At 36.2% G+C, this 26146-nt stretch overlaps 1 protein-coding gene across 2 annotated transcripts in view; it reads left to right on the plus strand.

Annotated features, from left to right (window-relative positions):
- Positions 1–856: 856 nt before the first annotated feature.
- Positions 857–26146, plus strand: part of NAA15 (N-alpha-acetyltransferase 15, NatA auxiliary subunit) — a 69236-nt gene continuing 43946 nt past the window's right edge. For both annotated transcript variants that reach the window (XM_081136599.1, XM_081136600.1), the window contains exon 1: positions 857–1244. In XM_081136599.1, the coding sequence (XP_080992725.1) occupies positions 1191–1244 (54 nt within the window). In that variant the 5' untranslated portion in view covers positions 857–1190. The remainder of the gene's footprint in view (positions 1245–26146) is intronic.

Raw genomic sequence — 26146 nt, forward strand, 5'->3', positions numbered from 1 at the left:
CATATGATATGAAAAACTCTAGATTATCAATGGAATGCCACTTCAAAAACTTAGTTTGTGATTGTTAATGAAATGCCATATATTTGGAAGAGGCCCTAGTGGATATCTAGTCTGACCTTGCCTGCTGCAGTAGTTTTCTAGTATCCTTGTCAGATATTCTTAGGCTTTTAAGATTTGAGGATTTCTGGAGATGGGGAGTTCAACGTGTCACAATGTAACACACTAGCTTGAAGGGGAGTCAGTGTCCCTAATTCCACTACCTCAAGGTGACTCAGACAGTCGTCAACACTGCATTTGTATGGCCTCAACCACGAAATAAAAACACACACTTGAACGTTCAGATGCTTCTTTGCAGTTCAAAGTGACACTTTGGATCTGACTGTCTTTACAGGCCCACCTTAAGGAATAAACTAAATCACCAGCACCGCAGCCAAATCCATTTAATTGCTCAAGCTCTTCCACGCTTTTTAGAGTCCATTAAGCTCCCTCCTCTCCATATCTGTTTACAAGTCCCCACTGGCGTGAAGCCTTCTTTTTCTCTCGCTACTTAGTTCAGCACTTTGTCCACAAGCACAGCGCTTCTCGATCACCTCCATTTTAGTACTTCAAGCTATGATCACTCTGGGAGAGTGGATCCAATGAATGGAAGGCCAGTCCAGCTGCAGGAAGGCTATTTTTAATGCAGAGGCGGTCGGGACCAGAGTTCATCCCGGTCCTCGCTCCCCAGCGCGGCGGAAACCCTCAGCATCCAAAAGGTGGGCGGGGCCTGCTCAGATGCTCTCAGCTGTTGCCTGACGGCCAGCCTCCAAGTTTCCCAGCAAGCCCCAGGACAGAGGAGGTGGGGAAAGGAGGTCATCGCGCCTGCGTGCTAGGATGTGTGACCCGGGTGGGAAAGCCCTTCGCGTCCGCCATTTTGGCTGCCTCTGTCGGTCTGTTCAGTTACCACGTGAACCGCCGACGGAGACCCGTGGTGGGTGGGGGGAGGCGGCGGCAGCGTTAAGTGAGAAAGGAAAAAAGACAACGAGGGGGAAGGGGGTGTCGGGGTTGGGCGACGCGGTGACACCCGAAGCCTGGTCGCAGCAGTGGATCGGGGCAATCAAGGCTGAATCAGCCAGGGAACGGCGGCGGCGGTCGGACAAACACACTGACGGAGCCGGGCGGTGGCGGGAGCAGCGGGAGGAGCCGGAACGATGCCGGCCGTGAGCCTCCCGCCCAAGGAGAACGCTCTCTTCAAGCGGATCTTGGTAAGTATGAAGCTACGGGCAAGCAGTGGCAAAGATTCAGCCGGTACACGGGCCTGTCACCCGTAACCTCGGCCCGACGGGCACCGCGCCACCCTCGCCCGGGACCCCGCCTTCGTACTTCTAGTCTGGCCGAATGAACTCTCTCGTCCCCTCCTTTTGGTTCCCACTGCGGCCGGTGCGCTGGGGACCTGAGGCTTCCTCCTCCCGTCTCTTCGCTTCAGAGGCCGTGGTCCCGGACTAGGCCTTGTTCTGCCAGCTTCTAGTTTGCCGGTTTTCATATCCCTCACCGAGCGAAGGGAGGAGAGGCTCGGCCTTTAGGAGGGAAGCCGGCAATACGGGCTGGAGTCACGGCGCGGGTTGTGCGGGAACCCTGCGGGCAGATCGGGATGGTACCCTTCGAAGGAACAGGTGGTGCGGCTGCGGCACAGCTCATTCATTGCCGGAGCGCGGCTCGCTCCATCGTCTGTCCCTCCCTCTTCTCCTCTTGGGATTCACCTGTCCCCGCCCGGCCCGGAGTCACTGAGTGACCTGAGAGGAGGGAAGGGAAGGAGTTTCGAAGAGAAAAGGAAGCTTTTTTTAACGACTACCCCCTTATAGTCAGTTGCATATTCGAGTCTTCAGCTTCTCGGCCCCTCTTTTTTTCCTCCTTTCTAGAGTAGGGAAGGAACATTTATTTCTTAGTTTCTGAGCGGGAAACAGCCGCACCCCGTCACTCTCCTCGGGAGGTGGAGCGCATTGCATGGGGGCGGCCGGGTAGGAAGTGAAAAGTTAAGAGCTTTTAGTTGCGGCGTCCTAGACAAGGATTTTCTTATAAAGTAGCATTAACACCGATGGAAAAATTTAGCAGCAGAGAAAATATAAGAACTTTTGAGATGAATCCTTTGACACTAACTCAAACTCACTTATTCCCTACATTTCGATGTGTGCAGTATACCTTTTTTTTTTTTTTTTTAGTACCTTAAGTGTAATGATGTTTGAAGGGACTGTTTACATTGTAAAATATGTTTTGTCGCCTTGGCACTATAATTAACACATTGTAGCACATTTTCTGTTTGGCATTTAGTGTGTGGGTTGCCCCTTTCATGCAAACATTTCTTTGTGAAAGGATTAACTGTATTTGCCAAACCAAAGACTTTTAACGTTTTGGGGAGGCGTGTATCAAAGTGTTAGCCTTTTCTCTTGCAATTTAAATTTATTTCAGTTGTTTGAAAAGTAGAACAACTCTAGGGATTCAGTGTTTCTAGAAATAAGAAAGAGTAATCCATGTTGAACTAACTTAGATTTTGCAAAAATATTCATTCAAATGATCTACAGATTTAGTCGATTCATGTTGAAAAACATCAGAAAGTTACATTCAGTACCATGTAACTCCTAGTTTCCATGAAATTCTTGTTGCCATTTTGTTTTGTTTTAAGATGAGTTGGTGGGACTATAGTATAGTTTTGCTAGAACAATTTATTTACTTTTAAACCTTTTAAAAGATTAATTGGTGTGTATTTTAGATGAGCAGTTTGTCTTTAATCTTCCCCAATTCCTTATTTTGAAATAATTCAAGCTGAAAAGTTGAGAAGAAAGTACAAGGAGCACCCACAAACCCTTTACCTAGATTTAATATTTAATATTTTACTAGATTTGCTTTCTCTCCCCCCATACATAGAAAAGAGTTAAAAGTAAGTTGCAGGCATAATACTTCATTCCTAAATGCTTCAGCAAGCATCTCCTAAGAATAAGACCATTGTTCTATAAAACCATAATACCATTATCAATCGTTCCCTGATGTTGTCTAATAACCAGTTCATATTCAGTTTCTCCCAATTGGTAGGGTAGTACTTTTTAAAAAATCAAACTTTTAAATTTTAAGATAACTATAGGGTCACATGTAGTTTTAACAAATAATATGTTGAGATGCTTTGTATCCATTACCTAATTTCCCCAATGCTAATCCTTGTAAAACTGTAGTTCAGTATCATAACATTGGTACAATCTACCAGTCTTATTCAGATTTTTCCATTTTACTTGTAATAATTTGTGCATTTAGTTCTATGCAATCTTGTGTAGATTATATAACTATCACAACAGTCGATATATAGAATAGTCCATTAGAACCACACCCACTTCCCTTCCATTCTCTCTACCTCCCAGACTTGGGCAACCACTACTAATTCTTTCTCTCTTTCTATAGTTTTGTCATTTCAAGAATGTTTACTAAAAAGTACATGACTTTTTAGGGTTGACCTTTTTTATGCAACATAATTCCCTTGAGATTCATCCAAGTTGGGTGTATCAATAGTTTGTTCCTTGTTATTGCTGACTAGAATTCTGTGATATGGATGTACCACAATTTATTTCATAGAATAACAATTTTTGATTAAGCATCAGAAACAATTTTTTTGGTGGTGATGGTGGAGCGAAACATTTAAGTTCAGTGCTAACGTCAAGTGCAAAAGGATTTATTGGAATAAGGTGCATGCAGAAGAAAAGTGAAAATAACTGAAAGAAAAGGGGATGTGATGTTCTTATTCTCTTACATTGGAATGAAGAAAATATTACTTACCAAAAGTATAGTTAGTATTTGGTTTCTCAAAATTGCTTCTGCTCCCTCAGTTGTTATAGCAGTTAGCTCTTTTGACTGTAAGCCTTTTCCCCCCAGTCTGATAAAGGAAAAGTTGGACATAGTCTAATGCCTGGTAATCAAATGGTGCTAGCTTGGTAACTTACATCATTTCAGCGGCATTCAATTTTTGAGCTGCTACTTTGTTAGTTGTACCATACTTATTTGTAGTAAACTGTGTAGAAAATGAAATTAGTTTGTGTTTTTAAAAATTTGACACTTCAATTTCAAAATAATGAAGTCAGTTTTTGCTTTAATTTTTCAAAGGAAACCTGGTATACACATCAGTTTGCAAAAAATTTCAGTTTCTGTATTGGATTTGCCTGGCTTGTTCTACTCTACTTGATATCTAAAATTTAATTTTGTTATGTATTTGGCCCATTCCCCTCCCCCCCACAGTACTGTTTTCTGACTATAAAACATTGCCATAAATAGGTCAAAATTTCTGCAAAATGTGTCTTGTATATAATTTGTCTAGCAAAAGGGTGGGGTATGAGTTTAAAGTAATATATATTGTGTAGGAGTTTTATTTTAAAGAAGAGATATTTGTTTTTGCCATAAGTGGTTTTTGTGTTTTTTGTTGTTTTAATTATACACTATTTTAACTGTGAAAAATTAAGTCATTAAAAAATTATGGCTTTGCCTACTCTTGATGTTATTGGTTTAGCTAAATAGTTTGAGAGATGTTACCAATTTTTCACCGCTTTCTTAGGATACAGGTGAAGGGTAGGAGAAGTGAGGTTGTTAGGGTAGAACAAAATCTATACCTTTGTAGATTTTAGCCCACTTGGAAAAGTTGGACATACCCTATTGCCTTGCAGTCAGGTGTTGCTAGGTTGGTGACTGCTGCCTCTTTCTTTTCTCTTCTCTCTTTAGAGCTGTAAGAAAAACATCTAAGTTAGGAGTACTTAAAAATATTGTACATCACTAATCTATTTTTGGATTTTTGCCTGAATGATTTATGTTGTTAGTTAAAAGTCTAAAGGACAGAATTTTCCTTCCTAGAAAAGTGGTAAGAGAAGTTAGGATAGCATGGGGATAATGTTTGTGATTTATTGAAAAGTTACAATTTGTACTACAGAATACAACTTTCTGTGGTAATGGAAATGTTCTATATCTGTTCTGTCCAATATGATAGCCATTAGCCCCATGTGGCTATTGTACACTTGGAATATGGTTAGTGGGATTGAGGAACTGAATTTTTAATTTTAATTGATTTGAACTCAAATAGCTACATGTGGAGGGTTATCATTTTGGACAGTTAAAAGACAGTTTACACAGAGACAGACACGGTGCCCTGTTCGATTGGAGGGCTAAAGAGCCACTGGCCTACTGGCCTTAACTGAAGGGATCTCTTTGCTTAGTGTGCATTCTTATTTTAATAATTCTGTTTCTGAGAATGCAGTTCTTTCAGAACATTGATTCAAATATATCTTCCTTGTTCATAAAAGTGTTTTTGGACATAAAAAACTAGGTCATATAAGGGATCGTATGCAAAGGACTGTTTGTTCAGAATTTTCTCTTCCAGATACCTGCATGGCTCATTTCTTCTCTTTTCTTTTAGACTTCTGCTCAGATGTCATCTAAATGTTATATAGAGGCCTTCCTTGACCAGGAGATGTCCTCCTCAATCAACCTTCTTATTTTCTTCCTTGCTTTCTTTTTTCCCTCATATCACTTATCACCATCTGACAAGTTATTTATCACATGTTTTGCACAATTAAAATGTAGGTTTTATGAAGATAGAGACTTTGTTGTTAATTGTTGTACCCCATTCGTTAGAATAAAGTACCATAATAGATATTTAAGGAATATTTGTTACATGAAATGAGTGTTAAACCAGTCACTACAGGGCAAGAAAGAAAGAGCTTTGGATTGTGTGCTTGCATACAGATTTTTGTAGAAGGGAGTTAAGCGGGGCCTTGGTTTGGTAGAGTACATTACTATATGAGGTAATTGTAGGCTATCAAGCAGAACCTGTATTACCTGGTAAGAACTTGAATGTTTCATTTATGAATGAATCATAGTATTAGTTTGTTTACATGGCCTTTCTCCCATCACAAGAGCATAATAAGAGGAAATTTGATTTTTTAAAATTGTTTTAGCATTGGAAGAAAAATGGCATCTGGATTAAATGATGTGAGGAGTTTGCTGAATCAGATAGTAAGGCTCAGTCATCTGTAGTTTCATAAAGCTCTACAACTAATTCTGACACAAAGTCAGGGGTAAGGACCTCTGTATATGCTATTATGAATATAAAATGTTAGAAGGGGAAATTTTTTTAGTTTAGAGTCCCTTTGTGAGTCATTTTCAGAATATTAAAAAACCAAGTTGAATTCTTGGAATTTGGAAACGTATGCTGGAAGCTGGGGTGTCAGAGCAAGCCATTTAACCATCAGTGAGCCTAGCCAACCATCAGTGTTCACGTCTAAATACATATAACTTTGCTCTCTATTTATAGGCAATAGCCATATTGAAAGGAGAACAGCTTCAGATTCTTAGCGAAAATTGTTTTGAGAAGAATGTCATTTGCCAATGCTGATGGCAAGAAGAGCAAGTGAAGAGGTTTAAAAGAGTTACAGTTCTTAGTATAAAAATTAGGGTATGGAGGGGAGGGAATTTTATCCTGTGATTGTATTCTTAACTTTTGGGAATTTCCCTGGTATATCCGCACTTATTTTATGATGCATGCTGTACAAACCTGTATTTAAGTTGTAACTTAAAAAAAATCAAACTAGTTTAACTTGTTGCATATGGGTTTTCCCTTTTAGGTAAGCTATGAATTATATTGTTCACTACTTAATTTGGAATTAAAATAATTCCTTAAATTATTAATTTAATAAAACCAATCTTTTTTGTCTATTTAAAAGTAAAATAAAAATTGTACTGTAGAAATAAATGAATGAGAAGTTAATGTTTTTGTTACCTGATATGCTCTATTTCACTGAGATTTTTTTGGTTAATAAAATAGGAACACATTTTCAGTTCATATAATTTGAAATTTCTACTAAAACCTAAGGGGGAAATTATAATCATACATTTTTAATTGAATTTATTAGGGTAACATTGGTTAATAAAATTATGTAGGTTTCAGGTGTACAATTCTGTAATATGTCATCTGTATATTGTATTGTGTGTTCACCACCCCATGTCATTTATCCCCCCATTACTTTCTTCTACCTACCTCTCCCCCCCATTTCACTCTGATCATCACAATACTGTTGTTTATGAGGTGGGGTTTTTGTTTTTGTTTTTTGCTTAATCTCTTCACCTTTCTCACCAAGCCTCTCAGCCCCTACCGCCCTTCTGACAACTGTCAGTGTTCTCTGTATGTTTCTATTTTGTTTGTTCATTAGATTCCACATATAAGTGAAATAATATGGTACTTGCCTTTTCCTGACTTGCTTATTTCACTTAGCGTAATATTCTCCAGGTCTATCCATGCAGTCCCAAATGGTAAGATTTCCTTTTTTATGTCCGAGTAGTACTCTGTTGTGCAAATGTACCACAACTTTTTTATCCACTTGTCTACTGATGGTCACTTGGGCTGCTTCCAAATCTTGGCTATTGCAGATAATGCTGCAGTGAACATAGGATTGCATATATTCTTTCAAATGAATTTTTCGGGTTTTTTTTTTATATATTCCCAGAAGTGGAATTAGTGGGTCATAAGGCAGTTAGTTCCTTTTTAATTTTTTTAAAATATATCTTTATTGATTTCAGAGAGAGGAAGGAAGAGGGAGAGAGAGAGAGAAACATCAAAGATGAGAGAGTCATTGACTGGCTGCCTCCTGCACCCTCGAGTCCGCAACCTGGGCATGTGCCCTGACTGGGAATCCAACCGTGATCTCCTGGATCCTAGACTGACGCTCAACTGCTTAGCCACGCCAGGCCGGGCTCCTTTTTAATTTTTTGAGGTAACCTCATACTGTTTTCCACAGTGGCTGCACCAGTCTGCATTTCCACCAACAGTGCATGAGGGTTCCCTTTTCTCCACATCCTTGCCAACACTTGTTTGTTGATTTATTAATGTTAGCCATTCTGATAGGTGTGAGATGATATCTCATTGTGGTTTTAATTTTCATTTTCTGATGATATTATGTTGAGCATTTTTATTTTATTTTTTTAAAATCTTTACCTGAGGATATTTTCTCTATTGCTTTTCAGAGAGAGTGGAAGGGGGATAGAGAGAAAGGGAGGGAGGGAGGGAGGGAGGAACATCCATGTGAGAGAGACACATGGATCTGCTGCCTCCCACATATGCCTCCACTGGTGGGGCCAGGGATGGAACCTGCAACCCAGGTACGTGCCCTTTGCTGGAATTGAATTCAGGACCCTTAAGTCCCTGGGCAACATTGAGCATCTTTTCATATGTCTATTGGCCATCTGTATGTCCTCTTTGGAGAAGTGTCTATTCAGTTCCTTTGCCCATTTTTCATTTGGATTGTTTGTTTTTTTGGTGTTGAATTGTTTGAGTTCTTTATAATTTTTGGATAGTAACCCCTTATCAGATGTATCATTGATGAATATGTTCTCATAGTCAGTGGGTTATCTTTTTGTTTTGTTGATGTTTTTTTTGCTGTGCAAAAACTTTTTAGTTTGATGTAGTCCCATTTGTTTATTTTTTCTTTTGTTTCCCTTCCCCGATGAGATGTATCAGAAAAAATATTGCTATGAGAAATGTCCAATATTTTAATGCCTGTGTTTTCTTATAGGACTTCTATGGTTTTGAGTCTAACGTTTAAGTCTAATAATCCATATTGAGTTTATTCTTGTGTATAGTGTAAGAAGGTGGTCTAGTTTTGTTTTTTTTTTTTAATTTAATATTATATTTATTGATTTTGAGAGAGACATGTATTTGTCGTTTCTCTTTTTTATGCATTCATTGGTTCCTTCCTGTATGTGCCCTAACCAGAGACCAAACCTACAACCTTGGTGTATTGGGATGATGCTTTAACCAACTGAGCTACTCAGCCAGGGCTTTTTTTTTTTTTTTTTTTTTTTTTTTATCCTCACCTGAGGATATTTTTTCCATTGATTTTTTTTTTGAGAGAGTGGAAAGGAGGGAGGGCAGTGGAGAGAGAGAGAAAGAGAGAGAAGAGGAGAGGAGAGGAGAGGAGGGAGAGAGAAAGAAACATTGATGTGATAGAAAGACATCAATTGGTTGCTTCCTGCACCCACCTGTACTGGGGCTGGGGATCGAACCTGCAACCCAGGCATGTGCTCTTGACAGGAAATCAAACCCATGACCCTTCAGTGCCAGTGCTCTATCCACACTGGCCAGGGGTTTCATTTTTTTTGCACATATCCGTTCATTTTCCCCAACACCATTTATTGAATAGATTGTCTTTATCCCAGTGTATGTTCTTGCCTCCTTTGTCAAATATTAATTGATCACAAAGGTGTGGGTTTATTCTTTTTCTCTTCTGTTTATTCTGTGCTTTCTGTTCTGTTCCATTTATCTATATGTCTGTTTTTAGCCAGTACCATGCTGTTTTGATTACTGTGGCCTTGTCATATAGTTTGATATCAGGTGGCATGTCTCCTTCAACCTTGTTCTTTTTTCTCAAGATTACTCTGGCTATTTGGGTTCCTTTGTGGTTCCACATAAGTTTTTGGAATATTTGTTCTAGTTCTGTATAATACGCCATTGGTATCTTGATAGGAATTGTGTTGAATCTTTGAGTAGTACGGACATTTTAATGATGTTAATTCTTCCAGTTCATGAACATGGTATGTGCTTCCACTTGTTTGTATCTTCTTCAGTTCCTTTTTAGTGTCTTCTTATTTTCTGAGTACAGGTCTTTCACATCCTTGGTTAAATTTATTTCTAGGTTTGTTTGTGTGTTTTTTGGATGTAGTTGTAAATTTAGTTTCCCTTTCTGATAATTCATTATTGGTGTATAAGAATGCAAGTAATTTCTGAATATTTATTTTGTATCCTTTTACTTTACTGAATTCATTTATCAGGTCTAGTAGTTTTTTGGTGGAATCTTTTTGATTCTCTGTATACAGTATTATGGCATCTGCTTGTAAGCTTATTTTGAAGCTAGTGATATTTTTAATCTTAAAGATTCCATTTGATTTTTTATAGAGGAGATTATTTAAACATTTCTGTGTTTTATCTGTAAGAGTTGTTTTATTTGGTTGTGCATAAAAGGGGAAATGAAAGTTTGTTTTTAAAAATATAGACCTAGAAAAAAAACCCTTAGGGGTCTGTTGTTTGCTTCCACATGTGGTGGTGGTTCCAATTAAAAACATATTTTCTTCTTATGATAATGGCTTCCATTAATATGGTACTTTTTATTTTTCAGAGAGTTCTCATGGAGATTACAAGATCACCTTTGATTATCAGTGCTTGGGAACTGAGACAGAATCTTAAAGAAAGGGGAAATGAAGCAAACTGGCATTTATTGAAAAACTCTTTTGAGCCAGGCTTTATGCTAGACCTTTTTTACACATTAGCTGATACAAACTTTGCATCATTCTTTTGAGGAAATTATTAAAAATATAGCCAATACTTATGATTACATTGTTGAAAGTATATTTCTAAGTGCTTTATATACACTCAGTAAGTTGTACTATATTAAGACGTATGGGTTCCTAAAAGTTACTGTGCTATGCAAAATCATGCAATAAAAACCACCGGCCTTGTGGGCACGACACTTAAAAACTTCATTACTGAAATTAAAAACAAAGATAAGAATCTAATATAAATAATAGCACAGTTTTACATATGGTAAGTCTTTAACAAAGACATAAATACTACAGTGTAAATACTGCACTTTACCTGGAAAAGACCTGAAGTTTGCTTATGGCAGTAGGTGTCAGGAGAATTACAGCATGTGAGCTATTGTACGAAGTGATAGAAGGAGTTACCTGAAATATGGGGGAAAGTAACAACCAGATGTGGATGGGTGTGGCTTATACTGCACAAGGTGATCTGAGGTAGCTAGGAGATATTTGAGGTGCTGTCGGTGTCTGCTATGCATGCCTATTTGGTTTGTTTCAGCTGGGTGCAGTTCCTGGGTTCACCTAGTATTTCTGGTAGACAAAATCCCACAGAAGCAAACATAAATTTGAAATTTATTATGCTCAAAATGTTCCCTAATCAGTTGTGTTGGGGCAAATATGTGTTTTCAAAACAAGCATTATAGCAGACTGACTGTAGATTATCTAACTTAGTGAAGTAGACGTCACACAGTCTGTGTTTGGAGTAATGCCTCCTTCACTCTGAAGTGTGTCTAGTTACTAAGCCAGAACTTCATCTAGTACCTGAGGTAGTGTCACATTCTTTGCCATCTTAGTTGCCCCTGCCACTAAGGAGACTTAAACTTCTTTCAACACTTTCTTTGTTAGAAGAAGCTTTGTACTCAGAGTTTCAAAAGTTTCAGGCTAATTCATTCTAAGCATTTTTTGTGAGGAGACTAATATTTTAAAAATAAGGAAATAAAATGTTACACATTTCTTTAGTTTGTGTTTTGGAACAGTTTTGCTGCTCAGAGTCGTCTCCTGGTGTGGAAAAAACAATAGGAAAATTCTGGCTTTGCTTTCCTTTATCTCTTACCCTTTTTAAGAGTCAGTTTGTAAACATGAATAAAAAGAAAATACTTTTCTAACCTACCTCACTGGTCAGGTAGTGAGATTTGTATGAAAGTGCCTGACAAATAGTAAAGCATGTGTATTGGTACTTGCTCTATTGTAAGTGTAGTCTAAAGAACTTTGCCTTTTCATAGACTTGATCGTATCTTTGTTTTCTTGCCCTTACCATGTATCTTATATTGTTTGATATATATATATATTTATATATTTGTATTTTTGGTATTTTGGAAGGTTTATATTTTTGTTCTAGTCATTTACCTTTATTTATATTTATGCCATTAAAAAATTCCCTTAAGTCCTCTTTTTTTTAAATTTAGGCTTCTACTATTAGATATGGCAGCTTTAAATTTAAATCTATTGAAACTCATTTTTCTTATGTGTGAGGCAGTTAAGAGCTTATTCTACTTTTTTTCCTCTTTTCTTTTGACTTCTAAAAGTTATAAAAATAACTTTTTGTGTGAGAGCATGTTATTTTATGTGCCATTCTTCCACCCGCATCAATACCTATGTTTTAGATTTAGTTCTATAATTAAGTATAGTTAATATTCACCTACAGACCTTTTGCTGAAGTTTTCCCAATCTGTTGGTTGGATGAAGCTTATTGTCTAGTAGACCTTCCTCAGCAATGCTTGTGAAAATCTCTTAAGTTCTTACATGTTATAACATTTCTTATAGCCTTGATATTTGAAGGACAGCTTGGCTGGATAGAAAATCCTTGACTCACATCCTTTTTTTTTTAAATCTTCACCCAAGGATATTTGTTTAATGGGTTTTTTTAAAGAGACGAGAAAAAAAACATCGACGTGAGAGAGAAATATTGATTGGTTTCCACCTGCACATGTCCTAACTGGGGATCGAACCCACAATCTAGGTATGTGCCCTGACCGGGAATCAAACTTGCAACCTTTTTGGTGTACGGGATGATGCTCCAACCAACTGAGCTACCTCGCCAGGGCCTCACATCTTTTTAAGTTTCTTGAAGCTATTGCCTTACTGTTGTCTTGCTTATATGTTGCTTATGCCAACCTGCTTCGAGCCTCTCCCCTCTCCCCTCCCTCCTCTCCCCTCTCTCTTCCCCCCTCTCCCCTTTCTCCTCCCCCCTCTCCCCTCTCCCTTTTCCCCTTTCTCTGTAGATGACTTCGTCTTTCTTTTTGGATGTTTAAACGGTTTTCCTTTACCTATAAAATTGAATTGTTTTACAAAATGTGTCTCTGTTGATTACTCTGGATAAATTTTCCTTGGAATGTGGTTTCAGAATGTAGATTGATTTTTTTGGTTTTTTTAATTAAAATTTTCTTTTTAATTGCAGTTTACATTCAGTATTATTTTGTATTAGCTTCAGGTGTACAATATAGTGGTTAGACAATCATATACTTACAAAGTGTTTCCATTGATACTTCCAGTACCCAGTTGGCACCGTACATAGTTGACTTATTATTATATATGATAGTTGACATATTATTGACTATATTCCCTATGCTGTACTTTACATCTCCATGACTGTTTTCTAACTATCAATCTGTACTTCTCAATCCCTTCACCTTTTTCACCCAGTCTTCCAACACCTCTCGCTTCTGGCAACCTTCAGTCTGATCTCTAAATCTATGAGTCTGTTTCTGTTTTGTTTGTTTATATTGTTCTTTAGATTCCACATACAAATGAAATTATGTGTTATTTTTCTTTCTCTGACTGACTTATTTCACTTAGTATAATATGCTCTAGATTGATGTTTTCTTTTTAAGAATTATAGTTTTTTGTTTTTGTTTTTTTATATATCTTTATTGATTTCAGAGAGAGGAAAGGAGGGGGAGAGAAAGAAATAGAAACATCAGTGATGAGAGAGTCATTGATCGGCTGCAGCCCGCAACCCGGGCATGTGCCCTGACCGGGAACCGAACCTCGATTGCCTGGATCCTAGGTTGATGCTCAACCGCTGAGCCATGCCCGGCCGGGCTCAAGAATTATAGTTTTGAGTATTGGTTCTGTTTCATTCGTCAGTGCTCTTTGCCTATTGGGTCTTCTTTGCCTTTTATATCTGTTTTCCTTCAATTCTTTTTTATTTTTTATTTGAGAAGCATTCCTTTTTTCTATCTCTTGAAATTATATTACTTGTAATATAGTCATTATTCCCAAGATGATTTTGTGTTTTTCGTGTTTCTTGAGTTCAGTCTATTCCTGTTTTATATCTTATTATGTTCACTTTGTTTTAAATTTTGAATATCTGATTTGAGGTGTTCTTTTATGTCTGAATTTGGTATTTAATTATATTTAATTTGTCACGGAGTGTTATATCTTTTCTTTTATCACTAGGGTTTTTGGTGTGTTTTCATCTAAAATTTTTTTCACTTTTAAAATTTCATATAAATAACTTGATATGGGTCCTGGGTTCTTTTTTCTTCAGTCTCTTCGTTCAAGAACATCCTTTTTTACTGCTACAGTAAAATGCAGTTTTAAAAATGAATGTGGGCACACTCCCCTTCTGAATTCCCCAATTGTTCTATCTTGTTTTATAGTAGAGCCTTTATCTCCAGTCTCCTCCCTCTTTCCCTCTTTCCCTCTCCGTAAGCCATCAAGTAACAGTACTTCCTCCTAAGGTGCCTCTTCCTCCAAAGCTGTGCCTTGCTAAAACTGCCACTGTTGGTCTTACAGACTTTCCAAGCGTCTTTTGTTTTTAATCCTCACCAGAGGATATTTTTTCCGTTGATTTTTAGAGAGAATGGAAGGGAGAGGGAGAGAGACATTGATGTGAGAGAGGTACATTGATTGCTTGCCTCCCGCACAGCCCCAGAACCTGCAACCCAGGTATGTGCCCTTGACTGAGAATATAACCTGCAACCTTTTGGCAGGTGGGCCCAACGCTCTAACTACTGAGCAACACTGGCCAGGGCCAAATGTCTTTTTTACTCCCTTAGCAGCCATTGCGCTTATCAATCATGTCTTTCAGTACTTCCTCTCAACAAGTGGCTCTCTCCTTCTGAGAGTGAATCCTAGTTAATATTACATGTATTCAGTCAACGCAAAGATGCTGCTATATTGCTCTTTTGGGCAGTTCCTGTTGGAGCTTCTGGTCCTGGATGCTTGTGCACTTACATGTAAATTGGAGTGTTTAGTTGCCTCATCTCCTTATAATGCTATGGTGATTTTATTTCCTGTATTTCCTCCCTGTATGGTTTTTATGAGGATTTGTGGAGTGTTTAGAAATTAGGAGCAGCCATTATCCTATAAGGAACTCACTGTAGTTTTTATGTGCTATGCTTGAAAATATTAGAGCTTGCATTAAAATAATTTGTGTTTCAGGTTTTAAATAATTGAATAATTTGTTATATATCTGTTTTTGTGGCCCCATGGCCACCTCATTTTTCTCTTCAAACTTTTTTGTGAGCATTTATTATTGAAATAATTCTGAAGTTGTATTATATAGCTGTCTTTCAGTTAGTTATATGTATATACCTTGAGTTTTATTGAATTTTGTTCTATTCCTAGCGTCAGGGTTTGTAGCTTATAGCATCCCTGTAGCAGAGTTTCACTCATATTGAGCAGGAATCCTAAACTTTCCTTCAACTTTCTTTTCTTAAGTCATATAATTTAATGCAAAAAGAAAAAAGGAATGAAAAGAAAGGTAAGATAAAATCTGGCACATTTCACAGTGCATTAACAAGGATATAGTATCTAGAAAGCAGGTGGTCGGTGTCACATTCAGTTCTGCTGCTAGTAAGATCATATCTGTAATTTTAACTTCTGGGCCCAAAACTGGAGAAATATAGACCAGTGACTCCCTAATGCTGATGTACAACAAACATTGGTGTAAATTATCACAGATCTTTCTTGTCTATTTTATTCTAAGACTGTGTACTTGTTACTTTTAAAATGTTATAATGCCTTTTGTTTTTTGAAATGCTAATAACATCTTTAAAAAATGGTTTATTTGGAAAAATTAAAATTTAGCAGCCCCATTTTAAATTATCCAATTTGTTCGTTGAAATTTTACTAGTTTTAAAAATATACACATATGGGAACCATATTGTTTCAATCTCAGAGGTTGGCCCTCAGTGTAAAAGTATTTAAAACTTTCATATAAGGAACAGCCAAAAGAACAATTTATGTTTAGCTTGAGTAAGGAAAACCAAACTCTTATAGAGCTAGAATCAGTAAACAGAAGTTTGCGGGAGATACAGGTTGGCTCAGTACATATAAAAACGTTTTAGTAAAGAGTGAGCCGGAACCATACATGCATGAGCTATGTGCCCACTGGCACCAGATGACATTTAAGGTTTGTTTTGACTAAGAAGAGATTTTATAAAATGGCCTTGATCTGTTAAGTCTTATCTCAGTGGATCTTATTTTGTCTTTTATTATAGAAGACAAGCTTATTTTTAAAAATAGGATAAAACTACAAGGAGAAAAATCATCCTTAAGACTCATTTTCATGGTTGTAGTAGTTTGCCAGAAGTCATATGATATGAAAAGGGCAACGTTCTGCAAATGGATGTTCCAACTAAAAGAATTTTAGGAAAGAGAGAATAAAGGTAGTTTTTCAGAAATTCTGTGGGTTTTTTTAAAAAACATTAAAAAAATTAAAGTATGATTTACCTAGAGTAAAATGCATAGGTCTTTTGTGTACTGTTGAAATGCTTGCCTTGAGTGTACTTTTCTAATAGTTTTGACAAATTTGTACACCTGTGCAGCCTATGCCCCTTTCAAGATGTAGAACATTTCCATCATCTTAGAAATACCCTTTGTTCCCCTTGATGGTATATTTTAATTTCTGATTTCTCTATAATCAGTCAGGCTGGGTTGGGTCTAAATATTGTAAGCTGTAACTGATATTATAGTGCTTTATTTAAACATTCTTACTGAGAGCTAACTTAGGTTCTTTTTTTTTTTTATCCTCACCTGAAGATAGGTTTTTATTGATTTTGGGGGTGGGGTGGGAGAGAGAGAGAAAGAAATATTGATCGGTTGCCTTTTGTGTGCATCCCAAATGGGGATCAAACCTGCAACCTGGGTATATGCCCTGACTGGAATTGAACATGAGACCTTTAGGTGTACGGGACAACTCACCAACCAACTCTGGCCAGGGCAGGTTCTTTATATATGTTTGCATTTAGTTTTCACTTAAACCCTGCCTGGTTGTTAATGTTCACATTTTGCAGGTGACAAAATTGAGGCTCTAATAAGTTTAGTTGGGTCAATGATACAAAGCTGTTTATTAAGTGGTTTCTAAGATTTGAACTTTAGACCAGTGTTACCCAATAGAATTTTATGGTATAATGCAAGTGTTCTACATCTGAGTTTTCAGTTCGTTAGCCACTAATCACATTGGTTTCCTTGATGACTATTTCTAGGTGGCTATTGAACACCTAAGATGTGGGCAGTATCACTGAGGAGCTTTACTGAAGAATTTAAAATTGTATTTAATATTAATTAATTAAACTTGAATAGCTATAGCTCTAGACTCTTTGCCTCTTAAGGCTGTATGTTCCTTTATCCACACCTTTCTGCTTTACCAAAGTAGAACTACTAAAGTACAGAGTTCCAATACACTAGCACTGCTAAGTGCCAGCCAGTTTCCTAGTAAGTTAATAAATGCTTCTCGATTTGATTTTGACATACTTAAGATTTATTTTCTTTTTAACTTTTTAATTATGAAAAATTTCAAACATATGAAAAAATAAAGAGAATAATATATCCTAGGTTTGACAGTTATCAACTTTTGGTTCATTCTTTTTCATCTGTGATCCCTACCTCCTGTATTATTTTTAAGAAGTTCCAAGCATCATTTCAACATGGCTTACTTTTAAGCCAAGTTTGGCTTTTATCATTTAACTTGATTTGAGGTTGCATTCCTTTTAATTGGTTTCAAAGAATGAAATGTGGGTTGGGTTTTTGGTTTTTTTTGCATTAGTTGGAGGAAACCGTGGAAAGGTATATTTAATACTAATGAAAATCATGTAATCTTAATGCCAAATCTAATTGTATGTATTTAATTTTTTTATGTCACTATCTTCTATCAATGTAAATAGCTTAGTTTATTTGTCATGTCATAGTTCCTACTTCGAGGGAACTTTTTTCCCCCTGTAATAAGGATTTGAACAAAGATAATGAATTTTCTTCAATAGATAACCTTAGGGCTTTTGTTCAACTGTCCTATAAATACAGTATAAGTGGTGAATTGTTTTGGAGATGATTTTCAATATTATGACAAAAGTTCTGTTTCTTAGCACTGTACAGGTGCCTAAGGCTTTGTTCATTTTTTAAAAAGTCTTTTCTCATTCAGATTGGATTAATTTTGTTGATCTGTTTTTTAGGACGTGGATTTTTTATTTTATTTTAAAAGATCTTTTTTTAAAAAATATATCTTTATTGATTTCAGAGAGAGGAAGAAAGAGAGTTGAAACATCAATGATGAGAGAGTCATTGATCGGGCAACCTCCTGCATACCCCTGACTGGGGATCCAGGCCACAACCCAGGCATGTACTCTGACCGGGAATTGAACCCGGATTGCCTGGATCCTAGGTTGATGCTTAACCACTGAGCCATGCCTGGCTGGTCATAGCACACTGCTTCTTTACTGTTAATCTCCATTCTGGTATTGAGCCCATACAAGGAAGTCCCTTCCCCCTCAAAAAAAAAAAGGCGTTTCAAAGTGTTTAGTAATTGCTTCCTCCAGCATTTTTATAATAGCTAGTCTTAAATATCTGTCTCATCTCTACATTGGTGTCTGTTGATTGTCTTTTCCCATGCAAGCTGAAATTTTACTGTTTCTTTACATGCCATGTAATTTTGCGTTTTATCCTGGATATTTTGAATATTAGTTATCACACTCTGGGTCTTGTTTAAGTCCTGTAAAGGGAGAGTGTTCATTTTGTTTTAGCAAATCTGGTTAGGTTCCAGCTGCAAGTCCCAATTCTGTGGACTGTGATTCTAATATCACTTCAAGTCTTTGCAATCCTATTTCGATCTGTCCTGCTTCTGTGCTACCCAGTAATTAGCTAGTCTGGGGCCTGGACAATGTATCTGTTAGTTCAGTTCTTGGTCTGCTCCTGTGGATAGGATCAGATCCATTCATACCCAGTTTGGGGGTGAACCCTGGAGCTGGTAAACAGCTTTGTGAGGTTGCTTTCCCTAATTCCTCCTCTGATTTTCTGAGACTTTATGCTTCTCTGGGGTACCTATTTTCATCCTTTGGCTAGAAAGCTGGGGCTCTAGTTTTTTCACTCTTCTGTTTACTTTTGTGATTATGCACATGTCTGGCTAGAGGTTTATTAATTTTATTGATTTTCTCAAAGAACCAGCTTTTGGTTTTACTCATTTCCTCTACTTTTCTATTTCATTGATGCTGCTTTTACTGTGTGTTTTTTGTTTTTTTTTAAATTTTTTTTTTTTAATCTCTTGCTTACTTTGAGTTTAATTTATTCTTATTTTTCTAATTTCTTATGGTGGAAGCTGAGATAATAATTGGAAACCTTTTTATGATAGAGGCTTTTTGTTGACTACTTTTCCAGTTTTCTCTTTTGCTTTTACTTTCCAGCAATTGAATTGTGATGTGCCTCTGGTTTTCTTTTCTTTTTTTCCTATCCTTTTAGTTTATTCTGCTGGGGTTTGTTGAGATTCTTCTATCTGTGGGTTTAGAGTTTTGGTCACATTTGAAATTTTTATATTTTTCCTACTTTGGCCTTTCTGTCCCCTCCTGATGCTCCTTTTACATATATGTGTTAGACCATTAGACCACTTGATATTGTTCACAGCTCATTTAATTTTTGTCTGCCTATCTATCTATCTATCTCTATCTATCTGTCTATCTATCTATCTATCTATCTATCTATCTATCTATCTATCTATCTATCTATCATCTATCTATCTATCATCTATCTATCATCTATCTATCATCTATCTATCTGTCATCTATCTATCATCTATCTATCTATCTTATCACTGTCACTATCACTATCACTATCACTATCACTATCACTATCACTATCACTATCTATCTCTGTCATTTTATTCTTTTAGCTTCCATTCTGGATTATTTCTGTTATGCTTTCAAGTTCACTGCAGCCACATGAAATTCTCTGCAGTGGTTTTATTTTCAGTGCACTGACTTCAGATTCACTGCCATGTCTTAATATTTTCGCCCATATGGCTAATTTTTCATTTTTGGTATAATGTTTTTCTATTTTACCATTTCCATTTTTAAAACTTTTTCTTTGTCTATTGAGATTTCCTATTTTTAATTGTGTTCATGACTTCCTTTCATTCCTTTAATATTACATAATAGTAACTGTTTTAAAGCCTTTGCTACTTCCATCATTATTATTTCTGAGTCTGTTTCTGTTGATTGCTTTTTTTTGTATGGGTCATGGATCAAAATTTTCTGTTTCTCCTCATTTCTAGTAGTTTTTCCATACTATTGGATATTATGGGATGTCTGGCTCCTGTTTAACAAAGTCTCATGCTACTTGGTAGTAGTTCTTGGCCCAGTTTCAGTAGAATCTTGCAGTGTACCTGCTCAGCTTAATGTTTTACCAAAGATGCCTATGCAGATTTCTGAAGCTTCATCTCTGTACAGTTCTCTTTGGTATCCTGCCCCATGAATTCTAGTTTCGAGTAGTTTCTAACTCAGATAACGTGCTTAGATCAGTGAGACTATCAGGTTCTATGTGGGTTCTCTCTCCCTATTCTACAGTCTGGAAAATGCCTCTAGGCAGAAAAGAGGATTTTGGGATTTACCTTGTTTTCCTTCTGAGACCACAGTCCTATGTTGGCTCTAATCCTCAATTGAAAATAGTTATTTTATACTTACTAGTTTCATGCTTGGTAGAGCATGATCTGGTGTCAGTTATTCCTATACATTTGGAACCAAGAGTCTCAGAGTGTATGGTGCCAGTATTTAGCACATGGGATTTTTTTAAGTCTATTTCGAACAATTTATTCTGTTTTAATTATATCCTGTTTTGCTTTACTGTTTCTATAGTGCAGTGTTTAAATTTAACTGCTAATAAAAGATAATAATGCCAGAACTGTGTTCTGGTATTTTTTTAAACTCTATGTTTAATTTTTAATTAACATATGCCCATGCTATAGGCAAGAGGACAGATAGAGTATTATGGTATTCATTTCATACCAAGGGAAACCCTTAATTCCAAAATGTCAAGAACTTCTCCCAAATACAAATTTCAGAGATGGAATTGTAGAGTTATATTTTTATTTAAATGGATGATTGTACTGTAGAGAACTTAATGTGTCTGTCCACCAGGTCATTTTACAAAGCCTGTTTGAAATGAATTGAAACCTTTGCTCAAAGTCTATTATATGTAGTATTTTGTACCTCTCTTCCCTTAAATAAAAATAAGAAGTTACCCAGACTTTAAGCCTATGGGTTTGGTTAAGAATTGAGAATCTTTTCGCGTTACCCTTCTTATATAGTTCTGTAGAGTGAGCTTAGTAACAGTGGTTACATGGGATTTTTACAAAACAACCAAATAGACCTATTTTTAAATTTTGTGCATCTCTACCATTTGAATGGTTCAAAAAAGAACTCCTTATATCTCCTATTATATTTTAAACTGCTTTTATAAGATTTCACTTTAATTAGACAAACACCTGTGTTAAAGCCAAATTATACAAAGATCTGGACTTACATGTATGGGAAAAACTTGTTGAACGAAATATGGTACTTTATTTTCTATTTTTCTTGTTAACCCTGTTTGCTACTAGAGTTTGTCCTTGGGCAAGAGCAAAAGTTTTGAAGAAAATTTATGAGGTAAACTAAGTTGAATATTTGTTGTTACTTTTTCCATTAAATTGTGAGACTACTACTATGATTTGTAATGAGCGACCTGTTGTAGTATGCTTTTAGGAAAAAAGAGACTGATATCTATTTCCATAAACACACACTGATTCTTGATGAGTAGAATGGATTCCTAGCAGTTATTTGAAGAGGTATGTCATTCTGAATTATTTTTACAGGTCACATTAACAGGAAATAATTGGATTAAGGGAATTGAGTATAATTTCAATATGGAAGACTGCCAAATTTATTAATTGGGAACATAATCATTAGGAACTGAAGCTTAATTACTGTTCTGAAGTGTGATAAAATAAAAAGTTAAGTGCTATAGTTTTATCATCTCATTCCAAGAAAGTGGAATTTGGTTTTTAACCCTTTGCGGTCATTTGTCTACTCTCAGCCACCAAAGCTTTTTTACCGTTCCGGTCGTATGTCTGCTCTCAGCCACCACAGCAAGGAACCATACGAATCTTAACTCCATTCATTTATTAGTTCATAATTTCTCTTGTTTATCCTTCATAATCTTGCATGTTATGTATCACTGCTCTTTCAATGGAAATTAATTTCGACCAGTACGACACCCATGTCCAAATTTAATACTTGGAATTATTCAGTTTATTTTGTGTGTATATATTTTTCTTACCTTGGTTTCGGCATTTCTATTGCAAAAATTATGATTATAATACTGAGTGAGCAAAGAAAGCATAGGTGAGATAACATTCAGATTTGTTGATTAGATCTGTTAGAATATTAAAACTTTTGGCTTTAATAACAATTATGAAAAAAAAATTATGTTAATAAAATTTCTAAATGTGGTAGAAAGAGCTTTCAGCTGGGACTCAGAATGTAGACTGTAGTCTAAATTTTGCCCCTAACTAGATGTGTAGTTTCTGGCAAATTGCTTGTTTTCTAAATCTCACCTAAACAATAAGGATTGAATCTTTTGTGCTTAGTTTATTGGTGTGTCATGAAGATTAAATGAGATGTTAGTGTGAAATCCCTTTGAAAAAATGTGGTGTTGTAAAACAATGTAAGGTATTTCCAGTAAAACCAAGAAAAAAAGCCTGGAATCCTGAGTATTTTAAAGTTCAACTGTATAAAATAAAGTCACGTTGTGCATGTCAAGTGAGAATATTAACCACTGGGCATGGCTCAGTGGTTGAGCGTCGACCTAGGATCCAGGTGATCAGGGTTCGATTCCCGGTCAGGGCACATGCCCTGGTTGCGGGCTGCAGCCGATCAATGACTCTCTCATCATTGATGTTTCTGTCTCTCTCTCTCTCCCTCTCCCTTCCTCTCTCTGAAATCAATAAAGATATAGTTAAAAATATATATATATTAATGTCTATGATTTTATATGCTAGTTATGAATTATATTTATACAGGTTCACTTCATACTGTGGGATAGTAGACTGCTCTATAATTTATGTACCCGGATGTTCATAGGAGCACTGTTTATAATAGCTAAGACCTGGAAACAGCCCAAGTGCCCATCAGTAGAGGAGTGGATAAAAAAACTGGGATATTTATATCATGGAATATTATGCAGCTTTAAAGAAGAATAATCTCGTACCCTTTGGGACAGTATGGATGGACCTGAAGAAAATTATGCTAAGTGAAATAAGTCAGGCAGAGAAAGACAAACATCACATGATCTCGCTTATACATGGAATCTAAAGAACTTAATAAACTGATGAACAGATAGATTCAATGACATGGAAGCATAGATGAGACTGACGAATGTCAGAGGGATGGAGGAGGGCAGGTGGGTGGACGGGGAGAGAGTAACCAAAGAATTTATATGCATATACGCACACCCCAAGGACATGGACAATGGTGGGGAGAGGGACTGGGGAGGGGCATGGGGCGGGGTGGAACGGGTCATTGGTGAGAAAAACGGACATCTGTAATATTTTAAAATAAAATAAAATCCCCCCCAAAAACCTTTCTTGTTAAAAGTAGAATGGTAATAGCAGTTGTCTCTGTAAAAGGGAATACGGTTTATTTTTTTATTTTTTGTTTTCTCTAGCTCTCTCCTTTCTATAGTGACTTTATATTACTTGTGTTAGTGGTTTTATTTTTGAAAAACACCTTTTTTTCTTTTTTTGTGTTTTAGGCTACTTGACTGTAGTGGAGAGGTAGTTATAATGGTTAAGTGGAATGGTCTTTTTTCCTGTTACTTTAGTAGCTGTGTGACTTGGGAAAAATTATATAGTGATTTCCCTGAACCTCAGTTATCTCATCTAAAATGAGGATAAAAATAGTACCTACTTCATGCCATTGTTAAGATTAAATGACAACAACAATTTTTATTATGATAATGAAGATATGTATCCAAGGGGAAAAAAGCTATTTAGATGAGTTTTCCCTATAAAGCACTTAGTACAGCGCCTGGCACACACACACTCAGGAAGTATGAGTTATTAATGCTAAGTAATTTACATATCTTTTTCTGATGCTTTATATCAGGATTTAAGGATTCTTATTGATACTCAGCAAAGTACTTAAGATCACAAACTAGTTTTATTGTCTCTAGTTAGTTTTTGAAACCAGAACTATTTGATTCCAAAGGCAGCTCTTTTCACTACTTCACTAATTACTTAGTAAAGTTTTGTTTCTGGTATGTAAAAATTACATCGAAATGTAATGCTAGGATTAGGACACAGCGATGATACTTTATGATTTGTGTACTTTACAGAGAAGACCTAGATTTCTTTTGTATCATATTTACTGTATTGGCTTTGGTAAATTTAACCCTTAGGTGTAGAAGCAGTTTTTAATACAGAGTGAATTAAAAGACTTTATTAAGCTTTTGATGCCTTACAACTGTCTACTAATACCTATATGTTATTAATTTTTGTCACTTTTATGTATTTTTGGCAATCTCAACTCTTAATCAAAATTTTCCTGTCTTTTGGTGAACATATGTTTGTATTTCTGTTGGGTATATTGGTTAGTTGGAATTGCTGCATCTGTGTATGTGTATGGTTAGTTTTATTAGATACTGTTCAACAGTTTTTTTCAAAATCTGGTTTATTGAGGTATAATTTTTATACCATAAGATTTCTTATGCCAGACAGCTGAGCCAATTGCTTAATCAATTTCCTTTTCTACCAGCAATGTATGAGAGCTCTAGTTGCTTCAAAACTTTATTATTGTCTAATTTATTTAAATTAAATTTGATGGTATGGCATTGTGGTTTTGATGTAGTTAATTACCTTTTATGTGTTTATTGGCCTTTAGGATAACCTCTTTTGGGTGTGTTTTTACTGTCTTATTGTTACTGACTTTTAGGACTTCTTTATATATTCTGGATATAAGATCTTTGTTAGACATATTTGTTGCATATGTTTTCTCTGGCTTGCCTTTTTAAAAAAACTATCTTGAATTTAAAATTTTCCTGTTTAAGGGATTCTGTCTACCCAACATAATGAAGATATTTAAAAATATTTCCTTCTAGAAGCTTTATTATTTACCTCTTACATTTAGGTCTGTGATACTTTTAGAATTTAGTTTTCTATTGTAGAGTCATTGTCACTCTGCTTAGTTATTTTTTTCTCTTAATTCTTCAATTTGGTTAGTTTCTATTGCTGTGTGTCTTGCATTTTACTGATCTTTTCTTCTTTGGTGTTATAATTGCTTTAATTTTATCTGATGAAGTTTTCATTGTACATAATTGTATTTTTCGTCTGTAGATGTAGTTCTTTTTCTTCTTCTTTTTTTAATACATCTTTATTGATTTCAGAGAGAGGAAGGGAGAAGGAGAGAGAGAAATAGAAACACTAATGATGAGAGAGTTGCCATTGATAGGCTTCCTCCCGACCAGGGATTGAGCCCACAACCCAGGCATGTGCCCTGACTGGGAATTGAACCTCCATCTCCTGGATCCTAGGTCGATGCTCAACCGCTGAGCCACGCCTGGCTGGGCAGTGGTTCTTTTTTATATGTTCCATTTCTATCCATATGATTATATTTTTAAATTCTTGAACATATATAATAGATATTTTGTTATTCTCATCTCATTTCTCTTATTTCTCCTGGTTATGGGCCATGTTTTCCTGTTTCTTAGCTAATCTAATTTTTTTATTGAATTTTGGGTATTATGACTTTCACATTGTTTTTATTGGATTTAACTGTCTTTAAAGAGTGTTGGGCTTTGTTATAGCAGGCAATGAATGTACTTATACATCACTCTGTGGCTTTGTTAGGGTGGATCTAGAGTATACTTACTCTAGGTCTAGTTTTTTCTTTTACTGAGTAGACCTTTCCACAGTATTTACTGAATTCAGCTGTTTATCTCCATTCTGGCTACTTGGAACTCTCAGTACCATGTGAGCCCTAAGAATTTTTCAACTTACCTCTTTGTTTGGCCTCATGAAGTTTTACTCTACATATGCAAAACTTAGTACTCAGTAATTTGCAGCAACAGATATATGGGATCCCATGCAGATTGTTGTATCTCTTTCTTTGAATAGTTGGTTTTTTGCTTCATCATCTGCTTGACGTTGTTGGACTTCAATCTTTGTCTCCAACTCTGTGGACTACTGTGGTCTGCCTGGGATTCTTCTTCCTGTGCTGTGATCTATATTGCGGTGGAATTTCTAAGCTTATCATGTTTTTTTCTCCCCATTTCACATGGTTCACAGTCCGGCCCTGCCTGTTGTCCAGTGTCTGACAACAGTTATTTCATACATTTTGTCCAGTTTTGTTGTTATTGGAGAAGGCCAGGTTCAGCCTCATTCCATCATAGCTAAAAGTGGTAGGTCTCTTAATACATTTTTATAGAAATAAGTTTTCAGAAAGCTAATTGAGGGTTTTAAGAACAGTGAACTTAAACTGTTCTTTGTATATATGTTTTTTCCAGAAAACAGTGACAAATGGAATGCTTCTTTTTAAAA

This window comes from Miniopterus schreibersii (genome assembly GCF_964146895.1).
Source record: "Miniopterus schreibersii genome assembly, chromosome: 4".
Classification (NCBI taxonomy): Eukaryota; Metazoa; Chordata; class Mammalia; order Chiroptera; family Miniopteridae; genus Miniopterus; species Miniopterus schreibersii.